The sequence below is a fragment of the Colletotrichum lupini genome, chromosome 8 (genome assembly GCF_023278565.1).
Source record: "Colletotrichum lupini chromosome 8, complete sequence".
Classification (NCBI taxonomy): Eukaryota; Fungi; Ascomycota; class Sordariomycetes; order Glomerellales; family Glomerellaceae; genus Colletotrichum; species Colletotrichum lupini.
In genome coordinates, this window is record NC_064681.1 from 1,461,501 (window position 1) to 1,485,282 (window position 23,782).

The 23,782-nt window shown below is 38.6% G+C and overlaps 4 protein-coding genes across 4 annotated transcripts; 3 read left to right on the top strand and 1 right to left on the bottom strand.

Moving 5' to 3' along the window:
* Positions 1-7,388: 7,388 nt before the first annotated feature.
* Positions 7,389-15,813, top strand: CLUP02_14905 (uncharacterized protein; the record flags this gene model as incomplete). Its single annotated transcript, XM_049293831.1, has 25 exons — positions 7,389-7,395; positions 10,714-10,919; positions 10,992-11,091; positions 11,382-11,448; positions 11,531-11,811; positions 11,865-12,106; positions 12,346-12,537; positions 12,605-12,639; positions 12,742-12,861; positions 12,939-12,991; positions 13,073-13,200; positions 13,292-13,393; positions 13,444-13,536; positions 13,615-13,668; positions 13,765-13,897; positions 13,957-14,026; positions 14,085-14,173; positions 14,332-14,449; positions 14,479-14,607; positions 14,743-14,796; positions 14,892-14,978; positions 15,051-15,099; positions 15,168-15,242; positions 15,317-15,489; positions 15,672-15,813. The coding sequence occupies 25 exons, from the start codon at positions 7,389-7,391 to the stop codon at positions 15,811-15,813; spliced, it is 2,799 nt and encodes a 932-aa protein (XP_049150977.1).
* A 370-nt stretch (positions 15,814-16,183) lies between these two features.
* CLUP02_14906 (uncharacterized protein) lies at positions 16,184-16,543 on the top strand (the record flags this gene model as incomplete). Its single annotated transcript, XM_049293832.1, has 1 exon — positions 16,184-16,543. One exon carries the CDS (start codon positions 16,184-16,186, stop codon positions 16,541-16,543), a length of 360 nt encoding a protein of 119 aa, XP_049150978.1.
* Positions 16,544-16,934: 391 nt separating this feature from the next.
* On the bottom strand, positions 16,935-22,222 carry CLUP02_14907 (Spc97/Spc98 family protein; the record flags this gene model as incomplete). Its single annotated transcript, XM_049293833.1, has 11 exons — positions 16,935-17,059; positions 17,130-18,129; positions 18,204-18,310; positions 18,375-18,512; positions 18,573-18,713; positions 18,779-18,798; positions 18,908-21,614; positions 21,674-21,857; positions 21,920-22,007; positions 22,091-22,146; positions 22,214-22,222. The coding sequence occupies 11 exons, from the start codon at positions 22,220-22,222 to the stop codon at positions 16,935-16,937; spliced, it is 4,575 nt and encodes a 1,524-aa protein (XP_049150979.1).
* An 83-nt stretch (positions 22,223-22,305) lies between these two features.
* Positions 22,306-23,772, top strand: CLUP02_14908 (CT20 family protein; the record flags this gene model as incomplete). Its single annotated transcript, XM_049293834.1, has 4 exons — positions 22,306-22,525; positions 22,578-23,504; positions 23,568-23,669; positions 23,726-23,772. The coding sequence occupies 4 exons, from the start codon at positions 22,306-22,308 to the stop codon at positions 23,770-23,772; spliced, it is 1,296 nt and encodes a 431-aa protein (XP_049150980.1).
* Between the last annotated feature and the right edge of the window lie 10 nt (positions 23,773-23,782).

The window sequence follows — 23,782 nt, forward strand, 5'->3', positions numbered from 1 at the left end:
AGAAGTATTATAAGAGTAATAAAGACTAAACTACGAGGGGGTCTATTACTAAAACTTTAATTAAAAATAAAAACGTTTAATAAGTAATTATTAAAGGGACCGTAATTATATAGCGAGGTAAAATACTTTATTAACCTAGTTCTAAGTACTAAACTACTATATAGTCCTATTTATCTATTAAATAAAAAATAACTTAATGAGCTTCGCGCGTATATTACTAAGAACTTAGTAAACGGTTATATTATACCTTTAGTTAGTAAGGCTAAAGTATTAATCTTTTTTATATTAAAAAAGGATAGTACGCTACGCTTTTATATAAATTATTATAAGTTAAATAAAGTAACTATAAAAAATTAATACTTATTACCGCTTATTAACGAGCTCTTAAATAGGCTTCGCAAAGTAAAATAGATTTTAAAAATAGATATTAGGGATACTTATTACCGTATTTAAATTAAAAAGGAAGATTAATAAAAAATAGCGTTTTAGAGCTAATACGGTTACTTTAAATATATTATTATACTTTTTAGGCTAATAAACGTACTTACGACGTTCTAAATATATATTTACTAAGCGCTCGCTAATTTATTAAATACTTATTATATAGTATATATAAACGATTTAATAATCTATTTAATAATAAAGGAGTAGTATATAGAGGATATTAAAAAAGTCCTCTAATATTTATATTTATATAGGCTTTTTACTAAACTATCGAAGTACTCGTTTTATTAAAAGAGGGTCGAGTTCTTAAGTTATATTATTATATTAAAAAGAATTAAAATTAACTTATTATAAGTACGAACGATCGCTAACTAAAAGGCGCTAGAGTTTATTAGGGATATCTAAGTATTCTTAGGGTTTTATAACTGTTATTAAAAGTTTATTACTAAATACTTAGGTATTATTATACCGATAATAATATTATTAAAAATAAAAAAAGGGTAAATAAAGGACTTTTAATAAGTTAAAAAAGTAAACGAGACGTTTAATTAACTAAAGGTCGCTTTTATTTTAATAACTATACTTATATACTAAAACTTATAACATATTATATAAATAAAAACCGACGCTTTAATTAAAGCTATTATAGTAATCTTATTATAATAAGCTAATAAAAAATAATAACCCGTTACTTATTAATTATAAAAGCTTATAGATATAGAGTAGTAATAAGCCACGGGCTAATAAGAACTATTTATTATAATAAAAGGGCTAGAGTATTAAGCTTATTACCTCTAGGGCTTTTTATAAAAGTTTATAGTTCTAACGGATTACTAAGTACTTAAGGAAGTAATTAGCACACTAGCGCAGGACTTTTAAAAAAAGCTTATAAAATAAGTATATAAATTATTAATATTTAATTTTAATCTAAAATACTAACTAAGGAAAACGAACCTAGCGAACGGTCTATTTAAAAAGCTAGACTATATAAAAAGGGAAGTACTTTATAAAAACGTTCTTTTTATATTAGCTTAAAAACTACGTCTTATTAGCGAACTACTACTTAACGTCCGGTAAAAAATAATTAGCTTAAAAAAATAAAAAAATATTATTAAAATATACGTTTAAGTAATTAAGGCCTCCCTTCGTAATCTTAGCTAAATATTAGCTAGCTCTAAAAATAAGGAATCCTCTCCCTTATATTAATAACGTATTATAGGGCGTACTAATAAAATAGTAATAATTATTATTATAATAACTCGAAATAAAAAAACAAGAGAGTTATTAATAAACGCTCGTTAACGGTTTAATAAAAATAAAAAAGAGTTAAATAGAGCTAGGGTTATTATATTAAAATAGTATATCCTACGCCCCGTTATAAAAAAGCTTATAAAAAGTAAAACGGTATTCGCTTCTTATTTCTTATTAAAAACTAAGGAACTCGTTAAAGGATTATAAATTAAAAACGAGTTCTATATATTATAATTAATAAGAGTTTATACTATAATTAATAAGCTAAGAATATATTCACTTAATAAATAAAGTATACTATTTTTTAAAAAAAGACTTATTATTCTTTAAATAAAGTCTTTTTAAATAGAGATCTTTTATTAATATTATAATAACTATAAAGTAGGTTATATAAGAGCTATAAAAACTCTCGAGCTAATTTAAAAGAAGTTTTATTAAAAAGATATTTAACAAGATATTTAAGAATACGTTAAGAACTATAAGTATTATTTAAGAGTTATAACTTTAAAATATAAGCTATATAAGTAGCTATAGTTATTACTACTACCCTTATATTTATTTTAAGAAATATTTATAGATTTTATTACGGGGCTATTACTAAGCGCTCGTAATAACAATATAAAATATAATAATATTTTAGTTATTATTTATTATATAATAAAGTTTACGAAGTTCTTACTTACTATTAAAATACTTAACGTAATATAAATAATAAGTATTTTATATTAAGAAGTCGAATATAAGTTCGGTATACCTAAAAGTATTATTATAAATAGAGATAAGCTTTTTATAAGCGTATTTTAAAAAGAGTTTATTAAAAAACGGGCAATGCGTCGCTAATTATTTACTACGTATTACTTATAAATAGATAGCTAAACGGAGCGAACTTATTAAATATTAAAAAAGTATTTAAGGATTTATACTAAGGGCTCGCTAAATAAGTAAGTAGCGTAACTAAAAAAGGCCGAGTTTATATATAATAATAGTTAATATTTTATTATAAAAATATCCCTATATATAGTACTATACGGCTACTACCCTAAGTATATTAAATATATACTTAATTATAAAACTATAGTTTAAGGGGTTTAAAAAAGGGTTTAGAAAATTAGAGAGATTAGGGCCTAGGCTATACGAGCGTAAGTATAAGCCTCTAAGAGCTAAGTAGTTTATTATAATAAAAAATATACTCTAAAAGAGTTTAATTACGGAAAGGTCGTCGGCTTATTAATAAAGAATATACAATTTAAAAATAATAAACTAGCGCTAAGATATATTAAAATAATAATAGCTAAAAGGGTAAGGAAATAGGCTTACTAAGTATATTTACTAAAGTAATATCGGAGAATATATAATATTTTCTTAGTTTCTTAGCTTAAGTTATAAGGAAATTACCGAATAGTTAGTAACTAAATAATAAATTTTTTAAAATTAAAGGATAAGTAAGACGTTTAAGAAGTTAAAAAAATCGTTACGATATAAAATAAAAAAGGAAACTTACGATATTTCGTTAAATAGGCTAAGTAGTTTACTAAGTATAATACGTAAGAGCTTATTAAGTATTTTAAAAAAGTAGCGGAAGTAATTAATAAATTCGAACGCTATAAAAAAAAGGGTATATATAAAATAGGATAATATACGTTAAGTTCGTAGTAAAAGGTTACTAAAAATAAGTTAATTAATAATATATTATAAAACCCTTTTTATTTAGCTTAGCGTAATTTTAAAAAAAAAATATAGTATTATAACCCTTAGTAATACGTTACCAAAAAATCGCTAAGATCTAACTACGTAAAAAGAGCAATTTATACAATACTAATAATAATAATAATAGCTTTAGTATATATTTCTAAAACTTAATAATTAGTAATAATAATCCGCTTAGTAAGTAAAAAGTAAAGAAGCTTTGTATATATACTTAGCTAACTACTTAGAATAAGGCCGTTAACCTTATTAATATTATAATGAGTAAAAAAGAGGTAGTTAAAATTACGTAGAGCATTATATATATTAATAATAATAGTTCGTAGAGCGTTTACTACTTAGTTATTATTAAAAGTTATAATAAAAAGTATAACGGGAGCTATAATAAAAAGTATAATAAGAAGTATAATAGGAGCTATAATAAGAAGTAAAATAATAAGTAAAATAGGGGGTATAACGCTATTATTATTAATAATAAGTCGGGGACGGGGGACGTTATTTAAAATAACGCTCTTATAATCCTAGTTAAGCTAAGGGACTTTAATAATATTAATATTTATAAAAAACTTATTAATATTAAACTACTTATTACGACCCGTAGCTTTAACTTTAATATGAATAATAGCCTTATTAAGCCGTTATAAAGCCTTTATTTAAAATAAGAAGAGCGTAATATTAGCCTTATTAAAATTTAGAATAATATAACTAAGAGCTAGGGCACCCTTATTTATATTAAAAAAAGCGTTACGAATAGGGGTCAGTAAGTTATTAATATTAAAATAGCGGCGCTTATTATAATATTAAAAAAAAGAATTTTCTAAATTATTACCGAGCTCCTTAAATTTAGTATCCTCGCGCTAAGACTTATTAAACTTAAACCTAAAGTCGTCCCGCTTATTATTATTATTAAAAATATAGTTAATAATAAAAATACGCTTCTTAATAAGAGTCCGAGTCTTAGGATTATAAGAAATAAGGGTAGCGCTATATATAATAATAATATAAATAGGTACTTTATTTATTAAAAACTTAATAACGTATTTATAAAAAGTAAAGAAAATAAAAAACTCTTAAATATACGTAATAATAACGCCCTTAGGAGTCTTTTTATAATACTAAGCTAGAGCGTCGAAATTATTTTATAAAGTAATTATACAGCTATTATTATAAAAATAAGCTAGCTAAAAGTAATTAAAATAAGAGATAATTTTAATCTTATTATTAATATTAAAAATACTAGCCTAAAAAAAGAAATCTAAGTTAGTAAAAAGAAAATTCGCTAAACGATTACTAATAACTTATTATAATTAAAATTAATAAGTTTAAATACTCGTAGTTAATAGCGAGTTCTTAAAAAGTAACCTATTTAAAATAAACCTTCTTCGCCTTATTACTTATTAATAAGTTAGTAATATAAATAATAACCTTTTTTTACGTATTAATAATATAACTAAAAGTATAAAAAACGCAGCTATACTTATAAAAGTTAAAGCTACCCTACTCCTTAGTATTATAAAACTCTATAAAAATATTTTAAATAAACTAAGCGGCGCTATATAGCTCCTTAAAAACTTAAAAAATATCGTTAGCTAATATTTTAATAATAAATTAGCAAGGACTTAACGACTTATAATAAAATACTTCTTTTTATTAATTTAATAAATAATATACTTAGTAACGTAAGCGCCGGTAATATAAACGAGCTTATTAATATTATAATATAAGCTAGTTAAGTAGTATATATAAAGAGTATTGTTACGAAGACTATAAAAGCCCTTTTTAAAATTATATTTTATATTAGGTATATCCTAAATACGCAAAATAATAAACATTTTAATAAATACTTAGTAATAATATAGCGAGGGAGTCGTAATTAGGAAACGATATAGAATTAAAATATTATAAGAAGAAAAGTATAGTTATATAAGAAAGAATTCGCAAAACGGTCGCTAAATAAAAAGAGGGAAAAAAAGTAAATACGTAACTAATAACGGGGAAAAAATCTTTTATTATACTTAATAACTTAATAATAATAATAACCGCGAGGTTAAGTAAGCTCTTATATATTATAATAGTCAGAATACTTTACTACGAATATATATTACTAACTTAGTAACTAGTTAGCGCGCTATTACTAAATAATAATAATAAAGTATTTATTAAATAAAGAGATAGGAGCAATACCTTATTCCTAAGTAAAAAAGAATATTATTAACGCCTTACGGAATCTATTATAAATAACGACGTTAATAGCTTTATTATTAGCATTAAAAAAAAGATATTACGTAATAACTTTAGGGGCTAAAGTTACGTAAAGGGGGAGTAATTATAATAAATTCGGGATATAACTAGTAATAGGACGCTAATAACTTAGCGACTAGTATATAAATCGTATTATAAAAGAACTTTTTAAAAAGCAGAGCCCTTATAAAGGACTCTATAAGCTTTAATTTTATAATATACTTATACTTATGTTATAGCCTCGCTAGTTAAGTCCTTATAGCCTAATCTCTTATAGAACTACTTTATTAATTAATAACTAAACCTTTACGAGTTCTTTATTAAATACGAAATAATTCTTTAATATTAATTTATAAACTCTTAGCCCGATTTCTTACTTTTATTTTTAGTTTAATAATTAATAAGTATTTATTAAAGCGTATTTTAAATATATTTTAACGTTATATTAGATATTAAAAACGGCTTATAATGCTAAAATTTTAATATAAAGTTATATAGTGGTTTTTTTTAGCTTTATAAGCATAAAAGATCGACCTTAACGGGATTACGCTTTTAAAAGAAATTATATAATACGGTATACTTTTTAACTATATAATACGTATAATATACCCTAAGTACGTACTTAACGTAATATAGTAATTTTGATATAAAAACCGCTATATAATTCGGAATAAGTAAGCTACCCTCTTTATTATATAGCGGCGCCGGCTAGAAAGGTTAACGGTAGAAGTCGGCCGTAATAATTAGCCGTAATAATTAGCTATAATAGTTAGAAGTAGCCTTCTTTAACCACAGAGGTTCTAAACTTTAATAGTAACATAGAGGTTTTTAAAAAAAGGGCTAAATAGGCTAATATTTACTACTCTTTTACTATACTAAAGCTCGTAAAAGTTCTTTTTATCCTTATTACTTTTAATATCGCTTAAAGCTCTATTTAAACTAAATAAATCTACTAAATAAATCTATTAAATAAATCTATTAAACAAACCTATTAATATATAAACTACTACCTCAACGAGAACCTACTCTACTTTTAATATATAGTTAATAATTAATAAGCTAAAAATGCTTATTAATAAGTCTACCCCTCTCGGGCTAGGCGCCCTCTTTAGCTAGCTCGACGCTATAGCTATTATAACTAATATAAGTATACCTAAGGATTAGTAAAGTACTTTTTAATAATATAGAATTTAGTTAGGTAATAGTATAAATACCGTAAATAGCCGGGCTAATATAAACGTTAAGATTTAGTATATTAATACTAACTTAGAAATTATATTTTATAAAGCTAAAAATCCCTTTAATATAAGCTATATTATAAATATAAGGGAATATATAAAGGGCCCCCTAACCCTTAATAAAAAGGAGTATATAATATAAGATCTAGCTACTTATACGGGCTAATACTAAGAGGTTTTATATACGTTAGAATAAATATAACTCGCCCTTTAAATAATTAGAACTTAGAGGACTATAGGGGAAGGTTAAGAGTTAATAAAAAAAATAACGGTCGAGTTAGTTAATTTTAATTAGTAGTTAAGTATAGAGCGTAATATACCTAGGTTTCCTTAATACGTAATATATAGTACTGCCCTGGCGGATTGCTCCGTCGGGGGGCGATATAAAGTTATAATATACTTATAACGCGTTATAAAATCCCGTAATATTAAATTTTAATTTTAGTTATAAGTACTATTAAAGTTAGTTAATATTTATAATAGCTAATTATTAATATATATTTATTAATTATGATAAGTAGAGGGAGATACTAACTAGTCTAAATATATAAAACTAAGTAAAAAATCTCGACTATATTTATATTATTAAGTATTAAAAGCTAGTTTTCTAAAAAAACCTTAGTTATCTTATTATAAAACCCGGTTATAATATATAGTTCTTATTTATATTTTACTTAGTTAGTATATTACGGAAAGCTTTTTATAAAATAATAAGTTATTATTAATTAAGCGAGGTATTAATGAGAAATATTTTAGAAATATTTTAGAAACGGTTTCCCTTTTTAAAATATTTTTAAAATACTTTTATTATAAGCTATGTAGTAGTTTTTTTCTAGCTTTATAAATATAAAAAATCGACCTTAATAAGATTACGCTTTTAAGAGAAATTATATAATATAGTATACTTTTTAATTATATAATACGCGTAATATATCCTAAGTACGCGCTTAACGTAATATAGTAATTTTAATACGAAAATTACTATTTAATTTAGGATAGGTAAGCTACCCTCTTTAGTAATAGCACTAGCTAAAAAGATTAATAATAGAGGTTAGCTATAATAGTTAGCTATAATAGTTAGCCGTAATAGTTAGAGGCGGCCCTTAATTATAAAGGTTTTAAATTTTAATAGCGACGTAGAGGTTTTTAAAAAAAAGGGCTAAATAGGCTAATATTTATTACTTTTTAGAGCTCGCAAAGATTTTTTTTATCCTTATTGCTTTTAATATCGCCCAAAGCTACTCTCTATTTAAACTAAATAAATTTACTAAATAAATCTACTAAACAAATTTACTAAATAAATTTACTAAATAAATTTACTAAACAAATCTACTAAATAAACCTATTAATATATAAACTACTACTCTATTTTTAGTATATAATTAGTAATTAATAAGCTAAAAATACTTATTAATAAGTCTACCCCTCTAGGGCTAGGCGCCCTCTTTAACTAGCTTAACGCTATAGCTATCGTAACTAATATAAATATACTTAAAGATTAGTAAAATACTTTTTAATAATACGGAATTTAGCTAAGTAATAATACGAATACTATAAATAACTAGGCTAATACGGACATTAAGATTTAGTATATTAATACTAGCTTAGTTATAATAATTACGATAAATAAGTTAGAAATATATAAAATTAGGATAATAAGCTAGCGCCTTAAATAGCTCTTATAGGACCCCCTAAGTAATAGTAATACTTATATAAAAGAATAAATTATACTAAACTTAGCTACTTACGTAGGCTAATATTAAGAGGTCTTATACGTATTAAAATAAATAAAGCTCGCTCTATAAGCGGGTAATAAAAAGTTAAGAGCTATTTTAGTTAGTAATTAGGTATAGAGCGTATTATACTTAGTTTTCCTTAATACGTAATACACGGTACGGCCCTGGCGGATTACTCTATTAGGGGAATAAAAAATCTATCTTTATAAAGCTTTAATAAATATTTATAATTATTTACCCCTTATTCTTAGCTAGGAATTCTTAGAGTTAAAAAGATTAAAAAAAGGCGTTTAGACTCGTACTTAGTTTATTAATCTTTTAAAAAATTTAAAAAATACTTTAAATAATAGCTTTTAAAGTTTTAATTAGTAATAATAGAGGATAGTTATGCTTATTATAAGACGTTAAGATAATAAATAGTATTATTTTAATATCTTTTAAAATAAAGTATCGATATTCAATAAAATACTTTACTATTTTAAGTTTAAATAGTAATCTAAAATAAGTTTTATTTAGTTAATAATAAATTAACCTTATTTTTTAATAAAATATTTAATAAGCTTATTATAAGTAGGACGTTTTTAATAATTCAATATAAATATATAGTATTCTTAACCCTTTTTTTTTATAAATTACGTATCTATTTTATTTATAGCTACTTTAATATATTATATATAATATTTCTAATTTAATAAAATTAAATAAAAGTAATAATTTATAAGTCTTTATAAAGAATACGAATTTCGGTATATTAAGATCTATTATTAAAAACTAATAAGCTCTTATTAAGTTTTTTATAAATTATTTATATTATTTTATTAAGTAATCTTATATATATATTATATTATATCTTTTTTAGTTTAAAGAAGTATATTATATTCTATTTTTAATATATAACGCCTTTTTTTAATCTAGCGTATATAATATAAATAATACTTTATTTAAAAAAAAAACGATTAAAAATATTCTTAAAACGTTTTTAGAACGTTTTTAAAATATTTTTTAAATAACCGGACTTACTTAATAATCTTTTTTATAATATTAAATATCTTAATTCTATTTTATAATATATTATACTTCTTAACGAGGTTTTTTAAAATAATTATATAATAAAACTTATTATAGGGTATATATAAATAGGCTTTACTACTTTAATAAGTATAATAATATTATATTATAAGTATATCTTTTAGAATAATACTAGTTATTAAAAAACTAATAATACCTTATTAGGTATTATATTAAATCTACTATTCTTTAATAATTCCTAATATTAAAAAATAAAAAGTTAAATATATTATATCCTATAGCTGCTCGATTTCTTTTATAAATAAGGCTTTAGTTAAGATAATAAGTATAACTCTATTATTAATAATTAGAAGAAACTTAGGTATATTAGCTATATATTAAAACGATTATATTATAACAATACCTCGATTATTTCAAGTTTTAGTAGGGATATTTAAGCTATTAAAAATAATAATATAATTATCGGAATTATTATTTATAACCTAAGTATTATATTAATATTTAGTATAAAGGTTTAATTTATATAATACTTACTTATTTAATTAACTCTTTATAAATATGAGCTCGATATTTATAGAAATTAGGATATAAAATAAATACGCTATCGTAATTTAAATTTTCTTAAATATTTTATAATAAATTAAATTCGCTTTATTAAAATAAAAATATTAAAATAATATTATTATTATATATAATAAATAAGTTTTATAAAAATAATTCTATAGAGTTAGTTATAATAGGCGAATTTTAATATAATTAAAAGGAGATATAATTAAGAAACATTTTTAAAATAATTTAGTAAAGCGTAAAGTAGTATATTCCCTTATTATATAAAACTTATAATATTTAAACTAGTAATAAAGCGATTATATAATAAAATATTTTTAGCCCTTAATTAGTTAAAAATTTACTTAGAGATCTATTAATAACTAAGTATTTACTATTATATATAGGACTCTTACCTTAACTAGGGGGGGTTATTATTAGTTTATATATAAACTCACTGAAATTCTGAATTTTCTATCCAGGTTCTTGATCAATACCACCTCACTCTGCGGCCTGCTCAATAGGGAGACCCTATGGACTGTTCGAAGCATACGCAAGGCCTCAATCGCCCAAGCACTCCCGTCTTCAGGGACCATCGGACGGCGAGGTGAGCCGGAAGTCTCTTCTTGCCTTACCAGTGCGTCCGTCTCTGTGCGTCCTCTGCTCAAGTACCTGGTTCAGCTCATGCTCTCTGAACTCGAGTAGCGAAACTCACTTTACCCCAGAGAAGGTCATTGGGTTTTGATTCTAGTCAGATTTCGATGAGCAGTCTTTCCCATCCTTGCTACGATTTTCGATATAGCTCGCGGCGCAAAGTGAAAGGGAGGAGCGGGGCGGTTATCACAGTCTCAGTTCAATTCAGTATGAATACATGAGACTATCGCAAAGTGCTCGGATGGCCGGTAAGTGGAATGTCCGCCTGCCTATCGTCCAAGATCAAACGAAATGACAATTTGTTCCTTCTGGCTCTGTCTTGCTTAATTAGCCGGGACAGAATCTGCTGCTTTGGCGCATAGATGATAGCGCAACCAGGAGGACTAGTGTCAAAATTTGTTGGGTCCAACTCGCCTGCTTTTTACCAACCAAGCAACCAAAGGTAGTAAGGTACCTACTGCCTACCTAATACCTAGTCGTTGCTTCGTTTCGTTTAGGGGGAAAGAGGGCCGCATTGCTTGCATTGCCCACCGAGCAGTCAAGGGCAGCTCGCCTCCGAACATTCACACGCACACAATAATCGGCCCAGCACCACATGTTGGCCTGTGGGCTGTGACGCGCCCCCTTTGTCTGCTCCGTATGGACATCTGGGCATTCGAATGACCTTTCTTCTGCCCTCATTGGTAGCCCATCGCTTGTCTCGGCCGCCGTCCATGGGGCGCGAATAGGCCGAATGGCGCAAGATCCGGACGTGGGGTTGGTTCATGACCCTGAATCTAGCACACCACTCAGCGATGCGAAATTGAAGCTGTCATGGGCTAATCTTTCTATTGCTCAGCACCTCTCATCCTATCCACGTATTCGTATCCATGCGACCGTCACATATCCTCGGACAAGACAAGGAGCCGCGGGTTGTTTGATGTTCTGGCGGTTCAGCTTTTCTCTTCCCTTCTTCTTCTTTCTTTGTGGTCTGTTTTGTTTTGTTCCCTGGTGTTGAGCATTGGTATTTTGATTGATGTAGGTAAGGTATCCCAAACAGATACTCCGTACACTGAGCGCTATTCGGTCGAGTCGAGAAAGCCGTGTCCAATTAGCTCAAGTCCTATGGTCAACGCAACTGTCAATGTCACAATTAATCACCATGTGTTGCCTAACCCACCCGAGCAAACCAACGCCAGCAACGCCGCCAAACTGGATTGCGCCAAGCAAAGTACCAGCTACACGCGTCTACTTCTGCCCTCCACGGAATTGTGGCGTCTGTCGGTGACTTGACCACACTCAACTCAATATTGTAAAAAGTACCTACAATTACACCAATGCACTCTCGGTGGACTGCCTTTCCGAACGGGGCCAGTGACGTTTCATAAAACATGCAGACGAGAATGCACAAATCGTCCGAAGAGGTAAATCTCTTCCACTCACCACCAACATGAGCAGGCAGTTTCTCATTTCGGAGCATTGAGCAACGAGTTGTGCAAATGCGACCCTCCCCCGTCTGACAGCAGCGGGAGCTCATCGATTGGCCAATCCAACAGAAACGGCAGCTACCCCTGACCTGTGCGATCTGGGCGGCCCGGCCAATCAAACCGTCTGATCTCTCTTCGGCCTCCGTCTCTCAACCGTCAATCGCGTCACGTGATAACACGAATACGAGACTGCCCCTCCACACATCATTCATCATTTCCATCATTCCCGTTGATAAGAGCCAAATCCAAGCTCCGATTGAGACATGGCGGGGTAATGCCTGATGAGCCGTCACAGCGCCCGGCCACCGCCTTTGCTGCGGCGTCTCAAGCGTCGCTTTAGCTTCTAGACCGTTTTGCAGAACGTCATCACGCCCTTCTTCTTTTTCTTTTCTTACCTCACCAGAAGTGAGGCGCTGATTAAGGTTTGTGGAGCGCCTGCCGTCTGACTGGTACAGACCACATTTCCGTCGGTACGGAACTCAACTTTCTCAGCTGTCTGGTCCATCTAGAATTATCATCGACGCTTGAATTCCCTACAGAGTTATTCCCTATGTGACTTTCGATCTGCTCTGCTTGGTCCAAAAGTCATTCAACCTCTTCTTGTTAGTGTGGACACTTCTATAGTGTAGTACTTCAGGCTTTGACACACTAAACACCGAATTCAGGGCTCTTACAACAGCGTGTTTGGAATTAGACCATTCCGAGGTATAATAGGTTGCCGCCGATCGAACCCTGAGTCTCATTCTCGGTATTTTTGACTAAGTGAGAGAGCTCAAGTTTGACATATTTGAGCTCTACGCGGCTTCGAAACTCAGGATTCGGGTCATCTTGCAAGCCATAACATGTCCGCCACATGTATCCGACTGCATCTCACTTGGCAATCTTCTCATGGTAACTTGAATCATATCAGGACAGACTTCTTAGTCCGTCGTCAAAAATGTTTCTTCAAAGCGGGGTTCACAAGCGCGGGAAATACTCATAGCCCTTTGTTGAGACTGGCCAGAAAGGCATTCGCAGTCCGTCTATCGCGGACGGCCAACCTCGAGAGGTTTTAACCGGCCGTATTTGTCAAAAATGTTCAGGCGTATGCATAGTAAGGCATCGAAGCTAAAGACGAGTTCATGGCCCTGCAAGCTGGACGGAATAACTGGCGACAGCTATGAGCAGAGCCTTACAATTTCGATGCGTTTTAGCATCAACAAACACCTTTCCCTGGCTTCAGACCCGGTGTAATTAGAGCGCAACTCCAGCTTGTCCGAGTGTCTTCGTGCCATGGTGGTTCTGCCTGCTGGATCGATGTTCAAGCGTCTCCCGTTTCAGAGCCTCTCGTGGTTAATCAATTACAATCGCAAGCGGGATGTCTGGAGTGAATGAATCTCCTCCCATCCCTTCAACATAAACTATCACCGAAGCCTCTTTGCGTCTTTTGCGTGTGCTGATGATGAAGACACATAGCCTCACCTCGCAGGGGAGCGGAGCCTTACTGAGATACCTCATGTTATCTATCACGTCGATATGAGTTTTGCGACGCCTCGTGCTCCGAATCCTACTTCCATCGCCCACAAACGAGAAAAACTGTCGTGTCTGAGTCCCATGATGTACGTGAAGTCTTATGCGGAGCGGTCAATGAAGCAAGATATTGCAAAGCCGGGAATAATGAAGTTCTAACTGAAGAGGTTGAAGAGCTGATGAATAGATCGGGTGAGAAGCAGATGCAGTAGACTGGATTTCAAACTCTGGCAAATAGAGTTTAATTAGACGACCTGTTGACGTAGCCAAGTTAATCAAGTTCACCAACTAATTGCGCGTCGCATTGGATGTACAGACTACGCCGCACCTAACCAGCCACGCGGCCCCCATCAGAGTCAGGGGTGCTGACGGTTTGACCGCAAGTAAAACGAACAGAACAACGATATTGCGTAGTTACGTTACGGTATGGGTAGACGACGCAACATCCCCCCATTATAATTAAGCTTGTTTTTAGCCGAATAACAAAGTTTCTTCGGCGCCCGGTGTCGAAAGTTTTCATCATTGCAAAGCCCGGGTCTTTGGACGATCAACGCCCGATTCACGAAGAACTGTCGTCTGATCTTTTCCCGCTGCGGTTATACAGCCGGATCATCTCTTCCGATTGGGATCAGTGTGATGAGTGAACACTTCCAATGATAGGAGCCCGGAGCCCGGCAAGACTCTTGAAGCCATCAGCAAGCTTCTTCGAGACGCTTCGAGAAGAAGAGAGAAAATGAACAAGGTCTCGTTGTTGCCCATGGGCGATTCGGCACCGGCCCCGATCTGTCTGTGAAGCGAGCGTTCGTCACCCGGCCCCACCACGCCTGACGACACCACCTCGAGCAGCGAAAGAGGGAAAAAGAAGTATAGAAACCGTTTGCTGAAATGCAAGGCGGGTGGGGTAGGTGACTCGGAGTGAGTCAGCTCGGATATGAGCGGGATGCAAGATTGCGACCCGTACACCAAGATCAAGGCCGTGTAAGTGCGGCTACGTACGCAGGCCAGAGGAGGAAACTTTTGCAGTGAAGAAAATTTCGGCGCAAAGCATTGGGTGACTGAGTAGACGATTGGAGAATCTTTTCACCGCATTCTTGGCATGGATTCAAACGAGGCCAAACATCGCGGGAGGGCTACGGTGCAGTAGGCACTTCCGAGTCCAAGTCGGCCGCATCTTACTCCGACTGACACTCCCATGACGCCGCACATGGCATTCGCGATGAACCAACCACAAGCTTTGTGGAAAAGAAATACACACTTGACACTGGATACATTTTCGTTGCCGTAGATATGCAGCTGAAGCCTAAGAAATGTTACGCGAATCTAGGCAGAGTAGGCCTGGGTGCTCTGAGTTTGCTGGGGGGCTTGCTGCCGCTGATGGGGCTTCTCGTCAGGCAGACGTGTCTGTCAGCAAACTCGTACCGGAGGTAAGATAGTCTACTCGGAAATTCTACGAACGGACGTAAGCCATTTCTCCCATCAAACCCTATCTCTATGAAAGTACACATCATCCGGTGCATCTTCACCCCGGGGCTCTTACCTTATCCCCGGCCCCATCCCCCTGTTGGCTCCCAAGACGATCACCTCCAAGGATCTAACCTACACTTCCGCCTTGTATGGCTTACATGGAGCATACGCACCCTTCGGTATCACAGAGTCCCAAGATTCGCATACGTGACTCTAATGAGGCTGGCAAGCTTGCATCGAGGCGCATGAGGCACAATAGGACGCATGGGCGTAATGACTCACACGGCTGTTTCTATCTTACCGAACAACGTCTATTCGTCCTATTCTAGCCCCCCCCCCCCCCCCTCCCTGTTCGTAAGTGCCGCTCCGGATGTTCGTTCTGTTCGTAGTGTAGGCTTACCCGCTGCTCTGGGAACCGTTTATCTTACGGATACCGGCCGGCAGACTTGCGGGCGGCCACGCGTGACTCCCTTTCCTGCGGATTCCCCTTTGCTCCACACCTCCGAGCTGCACGACTACGACTACCGATGACGCCGTGTCGAGACGCGCAGCTGGGGGGCTATGGTACCTGGTTTCCAGCAAGATGCGTACCCACATCTCAAGTCCATAGTCCCAAAGTGTGTAAGTCATGGAAAGTACCGTACTCTCAGGTCTTGAATTTCAAAACTATGGAATCGACTTGGTATAAGTAAGAGACTTTTCCATCTTCATCCTCAGGTTTGTCTTTCTGGATCATCCTCATCAACATCAAAACAATTCAGAATCAATCAGACAATCGAACACTACTTCCCCCATCTTGATACCGAGATCACCTATTCTATTCCGAGGCTTTATCCGAACAAAACCACCCACCATTAAACCCTCCTCCGAACCATCACAAACCCAAACAATCAAAGCAGCCATGTCCGGAATGCACTCCACCTTCTCCAGCTCCATTACCGGCGACACCCGCCACAGCTACGCTCTCCTCTCCGCGATACAAGAGGGTTCAAAGGCCTCTTCTTCTTCTTCCGCCTCCTACTCATCCCCCTATCAAAAGGAGGCAGACGCCGCCTCAATGTCAAGCTTCGGCAGCTCCATGTCCCTCCTCAAGAGCAAACTGAACAAGCACTCCGCCGGCTCGGCAAGATCATCATCATCATCATCATCTAAAAAGTCTTCATCCCTGATTGCCCGCCAACGGGCCGCCGAGGACGCGAATACGCAAATCATGTACTCGCAGGCTGCATACTGGCCCTCCTCTATCCGCACCGACTTGTAAAAGAGCCGTCTTGGCAAGAGCAGAACCATTGAATATACGGAAACATGAGAAAATACTGAAATGGAATGCGGCGGCGGGAGAAGGAAATGGTGCCGCCGCCATGCTTGTATGATGGGACTTACAGGAGTTTTGGGAGTTGGTTTCTTACATTTTAGACGGCCGCGCTGGAATAATCGCCATTCAGATGGGGTCTTTCTGGGTTAAAATATTTCTTACGTTCTTCGACGTCTACAACATGGCAAATGTCCGAAGCAACACGTATTATACCGATTTATGCTTAGATTGATGGGAGCGAATATCCTCGGAAAGGATCAGAATCAAAGAGTTCCATGAATGTTACTCAGGGTATCTTGTCTATCAGTAAGGTGGCCTTATATATTCTCAAATAGGATCAAAAGCTTTCATTGAGAATGTCCTCGTTCATCTTGACCATCGTAGGACTATACTCTGAGCTTTCCGGCTCGGCGCCAGCCGTAAGCAGAATATCGTCCACAATGCGCTTGCTGGCCTCGCGAGCTAGTAAATTTTGTCAGTAAACGGATCGATCACTGCAGAGCTTGTTCTTATTAAACAAAAAGCCACTCACCAGGGGTCTGAAGCAGTTTCGACGGCGGAAGTGCAAACTGGATGGTCTTGGGCGGACTCATACCGCCATACAGCCCATGGTCTTCGTCACTATCGCTTTCCCAGTCGATCTCGTACCTTTGCTTATCAAACTTGGCACCGAGATCCGTAGTCGTATCGTCATCGTAGTTGCCTTTGGTAGCAAACACGTCCTTGGTCTTCCTCGCACCACCTGGGGTTTGCACGCTCACGCCCGGGGTTCGCGGTCCCGCAGATGCAGTCGCGGCAGCAAGACGCTGTCTGGCATTGCTCTTGATAGGAGACATGAAGGCCTCGCTACGTAGCTTTGGAACGGCCATGACCGGCGAGGACATGGGCGAGTCCTGCTGCCATGCAGGTACGTTTTCCTTCTCCTTGTTCTTGTCGTCGCGCTTCAGCGGCGAGACGCGGTAAGTGGGACCCTTGTGCGGCGTAGCCTGGATGCGGAACGTCTTATCAAGCATGCGGTGCATGAGAGGGTCCTTGTGGCTCTGCTGCTGTTGCGGCGGCGCGAACGAGGAGCGTGGTGTCATGGACATGTCCGGAAGACGGGCCGTGTGCTGCGCAAAGAGGACAGTTGAGTCCTCCTCGAGTCCAAGATCCTCGTTCTCGTCGTCCTCCTCGTGCGGTGCAGGTGGCTCGCCTTTCAGCTCGCGCTTGAGTGTCTCGTAGGGGGATTCGAGGTTTGAGAACTGCGGCTTCATCGTCTTTGTTTTAGGTGGCCGGGGTGTGCTGCCAGTGAGGTCATTGTCATCGAGTACGGAATCGTCTGCACGGAAAGTAGAGTCGGCGGTCGAAACTATGGTCATGTCTTCGCCTTCGGTGCGTTGTTGTTGGGGTGTGCGGGTATAGTCGACGGATGTATCTTCTTGAACGGTCGACTCCTCTTCAGTTGCGCCGGTTTCATCATTGCCATTGTTGGCGTTCTCTTCGTAACCGGAGAGGGAAACGTTGGCCGAGGCCTCGAAGAATTGTTTCCAGAACTGCAGGTTCGCTGTGTATTAGCGATGCTGGAGTGCCAAAGTATGAGAATGTCACAGAAATAAGCGCAACACACCTTCGAAGCATCCCAAACGTTTCGCGAATGCTCGCCATATTGCTCTACAATGGGCAAGATATTCGTGGTTACGATACGGTGCGCCTTGCTAAAGTTGTGGTCGATTTCTTAGGGAACGGTTAGCCGAATTGAAATGGATAGGCCAAGTTCTCTTCGATGCGGTGTACTTACCCTGGAGAGTCAAGGTGATAGACTGCTCTAACTTCTCCAACTCTTCTGTGAGAGTGAGATTCCGTGCGGAGGGGCCGGGACGAGCCATGGTGCTAGCTTGTTCGGCGATTGTTGAGCTTGAGGGTCGCAATAAGAGAGCTCAGTTTGTTTTGTTCAAGTGCACGATTTCTTTCGTCCAAAGGAGGGAAGTAAATCAACAAACGCGGGCAGGTGGGATACGCGATGCGGGGCACTGCCAGGGGGTTCGGAGCCGGGGCATCACTTTGGCGGGGCAGGCTACCTTAGCCTCCTGTCCCGTCCATGTTCCGCTTCGGGGCCGCTTGTCATCCCAAGTCTTTGCTATCAGATCTCAATGCACCGGTTCCCTTATTTGGATCATTGTTACAGGGTGATATAATAGATACTGTAAGCGAAAATAATGGAACTCCAACATGGTGGCTAATTATTGATCTAACGCCTGGGGTATCTTATCTGTTCATCAATAGTCCAACCGTTCCTCATCAAACGATCATGCCTTAGAGTAGTAGCCAGACATGTCTAGCTTCAGTACAAGCTGAGCTATGGGGTTTCCCTCTAGTGCGTCAACTCTTCCTGAGGACAGCTTCTCTCCAGCTGTATCCTTCGTTCCGTAATCTCCTTTTTCACTCAGGCCCTTGCAAACCGCCAAGAAAACCTCGAAATTCCGCTTAAACATCTTGTATAGGCCCTTGGCGGTAGCGTCACCTTGACCACGAGATTTCCGCCCTTCGTTTTGGAGTCTCGAGTATTGGGCGAACTTCAACACGACCCGGAAAATGTCGTCGAGAAGCTTGAGCACAGGCTGTTGCCGCTTGCGCAAGAGTAGTGCAAGCATGATTCGATCAAGCACTTGAGAATGGTGTTCCCTCAGGCGATCAGGGCTAAGGACTGAGGTAGAGACTGTGCTCTGGTCTTCGGCCCTGAGATCCATCTCAATTTGGCTCAGTAGTTTCTCGAATGCCTGCCACGGCATTCCGATGCCAATATCGAAGATGTAGGAACTGAGGCTGGATACAAAGTGACGAGCTTCAAAGCAGAAGCGAATAGATACGTCATCGACATCTTGCCAGCCCGACTCCCTAGCCGTGACATCGCGGAAGATACGGTTGACAGTATATTGCATCCGCAGCACCCGAAGTAGCAGTTTGAAAATTCGGTCATACTGCACCAGAATAACGGGGGCGATAATAGCCCCTAAAGCTGCAGGTGACTTATAGGATAGCCGGAGAAAGTCCAAGGCCTCTAGTCCCGTAGGATCCATGCATTTGTCGATTTCCTCATTTGAGAGACTCCGGACTCCGAAACTAAGATCCCCGGGGAGTTCGTTCTTTTCGCCATCTCGAGGTCTTGAATCTTCGTGCAGCGATCCCTCATAACTTTCCGTTAATACTCCCATCAGGGCCAAGCGTAGCTCAGAACTGGCGGGTGGCCAAGTGTCCCTACCGCTTAATCGTAATCCCATGACTCCGCCTTGGTGAGCAACACCAGACTGTCTCTCTGCCGTCTCGAGATCTGGGTCGAATAGGGCATGGGAGAGGCGGCTGCAGAAGAATCCGTTACTCAACAAGTGGAACTCTTTCTGAAGCTTCAGATGCTCGCGCAAGTTGTGGGATGTGAAGAGCAGTTTCAGACTTTCCCTGCCCACGACTCTAGATTGCGCAGATATGATGGACCCGAAGGAGAGGATCGGAAGCAGTGACCAATGCGGTGTAAAATCAGTGCCTGCACTGGCGATCTCGGTCGTAACATCAGACAAGCGATCCCGAATGATGATGCCTAGCAGGTCTTCGGACGTCGAGTCGGCAATCGGTTTGGCGAAGTCCTGAATAGATAAAGCCAATCTGCTTTGTAGCTGATTCTCGTCTAGACCAAACAGCTGCAATTGATAGGTCGCTGAGTTTCCAATCGGCCAAGCTGGTGCCGCTGTTTCGACTGATCCCTGCAGAGAAAAGTTCTTGATGGCTTCAAGAACCGCACTTTCATATGATCGGATCCTATCCTCCAACTGCACGACCGAGTCCCAATCAAAAAGCCACTCAACTGTCGGGGGTCGACTTGAAGAGATAGTGCTCTCTTGTGACAAAGGGTGTCCGGGATGATTTGACCTTATGAAACGAAGATTTCGTCCAACCTCGAATAGAGATTTGACAACATCTTCCGGCATAAAGCTAGGTATTCGCTCAGTATCAAGGCGGAAATCGACCTCGTCGACCTCGTCACCGAAATCGTCCATATGGGTTTCGGATTCCACCTTGATGAAGCCCTTTTGTCTTCCAACTTCGTGTTTGCTCAGAGGAACGCCAAGTTCACGCCGTGTGCCGATCCACTCTTCGACAAGCTCAATCCAGGGTTTTGATACTCGCCGGAGGACTTCTCGCATCATATCTCTGAGATGGGTCTCGGCGTACTCAGCAGATTGAGCCTGCTGGAATACAATGACGAAAACATCTTCATCTAGATGATCTCGTCGTATCTTTGACACCAAGGACTCAAACTGGCGCAAAGTAGTGTATATGTGCGCGACGAGCGATTGAACTTGGAGAATCGACCGTGGGTGTTGGTGATGCAAGGCGAAACTGCTTTGGATAACCAACAGGGCCTTGTCCACAGCGCTCGCCAAAGCAACGCGGCATGGAGTCGGGTTCTTCAAATACGTGCTGTCGACAAACTTGCGAAGTTGACGATATGTATTGCCACACTTAAGACACGAACGCTGAACTTCCTGGACAGCCTTACCCGAATATGCCGGTATCCTGATCCGGGGTAAGGCTGGCTTGAAGGCTTCATGCTCGTCTTGCCAGGAGAAGAACACTGAGTCTCTTCCCAGAGCCAAAGCTAGAAGCGCATTGCAATATGTCCCAGCTTCCACCACGGTGAAGTCAGCACTTCCAATACGTAGAGGATCCTCTTGAAGCCCAATCAAGGCATCAAATGCCCCAGGCCCAGCCTCAGTTATGAACAACGGCTTTTTCGAGGGTATGTCGGGAGATTGGAAGCCTTCCCAAGTCTGGTAGTCTGGTAGCTTCGCGGCGGGCTTGTCAAATTCCAACCAGAAGTCGGCCACTTCTGCCTCTTCCTCTGCTGTGGGCTCTTCAAACGTAAAATCGGGGATCTGGTCCGTGTTCGACTCCTCCTGCTGCGGTGCAGGGTCTATGGCAGGGAGTGTGAAGAGTTCGCTGGGCTGAGGATCGGGAGGACTGCATGAAGAAGGCAACTCTGGGGCTGAACATGAAGTAGGTCAGTATGACGACTAAGATCATCTTGGGTTCCAGAGGCTCTACCTGTCAGGTCGAGAGCAAAGAAGCCAGTGTCGGCCCTTGGCAATTGGTCATTTAGCAATTTGGACGGCTTCCGGAAGTCTGGAATCGCGAAGACGTTTGAAAGGTCATCTTCCTCGAACATGGTTGTGCCGACGGTGATATTGCGATGTGGAACATTGGCGTAGACGGATATGGGGCGCAAAGCCTGCAATCAGTGACATTGCATCTCTGAGGATTCAGGTTCGATATGACGTTTCTCCCAGGCACGTTTAGGGATAAAGCTAAATGAGCAGCTAGGGGCCCCGCGACGCGATCTGGCGCGTCACATTCAAGCACAACCTGCTGAGCACGACCCCTGCATGTCTCTGCCCGATTCCGATCATCCCCGCAGGTTTGGCTCCTGGCGGCTGAAGAGCCTAAGACTCAAAAGGTACCTACCCTGCGACGCGGGAAAGCAGGTGGAACCAATCGAGAGCTCTCAATGCCTCAACCCGCTAGAGCTCTCATCCTCCGAAGCTTCTTTTTTCAACATGTACCGAAGCATCTGAACGACAGCCTTACTTCCTCCATATCATCATCGAGCACCACATATACACGCGCCAGAATACAGGAAGAGCATTCTCTGTAAATCCACGCCGCTGGCCCTCGCTGCCATGCCTCCCAAAAAGAAGGTGCGCAGCAGTGTGTCTGCTGTCGCAACGCCAACGCCAGCTCGCGATGAAGATGCCATGGATGTCGATACACCTGCTGCAGATACTCCCGTGGCGAGCGCGCCTCCGATCAAGCCTTCTGCGGATGAGTGGCCAAACAATCTGTGGACCGACGACCAACTCTCATCTCTTTACAAAGGAGTTATCCGGTGGAAACCAGCAGGTCAGTTCATCGGTACTAGCAATCCCAATTGAATCTGACAGTCAAATCGTAGGCATGCACAAACACTTCAGGATGATTGCTATCAGCGAGCACTTGCGGAATCACGGAATTGACCCCGACTTTTACACCCACACACGTATCCCCCATATCTGGACGAAGCTACGCACCTTGTACGACCTTAAGACGATCGACCAGCGAGAAGACTTCTACGACGCCCAAGAAGATGACAACTATGACGACCGATTCAAGGAGTTCACTCTTCCATACGACGAGTTTGACGATATGATGATGGAGCGTCGCCTTGCCGATGCTAGTGAACCTCCAACCTCACCACCCGAATTCGAGCTTACACCACCACCGCCCTCTCCCGGCGGTAGCAACACTGGCGGAAACACCAGGCGGCGAAAGCGCGCCTCCACAGTGACCAAGACTCGCGCCAGCACCGTCGAGGATACGGAAGATGCTGGCACAGACACTGCGTCGCCGCCTCCAAAATCGGCGCGGGTGGCCAGGAGTCAGAAGAGGGCTGCCGGCAAGGCTAAAGCCGAGAAAGCTGAGAAGGTCGAAGAGCCTGAAAAGCCAAAGAAGTCCGGGAAGCCGGCGAAGGCAGAGAAACCCAAGAAGGGCGGGAAAGCTGGCAAGGCTGAAAAGGCCGACTCGACGAACTCGGAAGATGACAACGATGATGACGAAAACTCGGGCGGGGATGAGGACGGGTCCGACTCGGACGAAGAAGAGCAAGATGATCGCAATGAGGCTGAAGACGGAGAAGATGGAGACGACGGCGACGAGGAAGAGGAAGGTGATGGGAGCAATTCTGGCGATGGTAGTGGCTCTGGTGATGCCGGTGACTCTGGCGGCTCTGGAGACTCCGATGATGGAGACGAGGAGGAAGAGGAGAGCGCCGAAGATAGCGGGACCCCAGTATCGCGTTCGACAAGAGGTGCTGCCCGAGGTCGTGGCAGAGGCAGAGGCCGAGGTAGAGGACGGGGTCGGGGACGTTAGCAACGAGGTCGGATGCATTAGCTAAAGTCGACTGTAGTCCCACCCGCCACAGCAAACAGGCTGGCGGCTGTCCATAAAGACAGACCTAGTGGAATAAAGATACCCGCCGCGATATGCGACTTCACGAATGCTTCACTGGGTACGAACATTGTAATCAGACACGCCTCGTGTTATTGTCTCACTCACTAGCATAAGATAGCATGGGACGATGGTCTTGGAATAAGAAGAAGAACAAAAAGTAGATAAATCCAA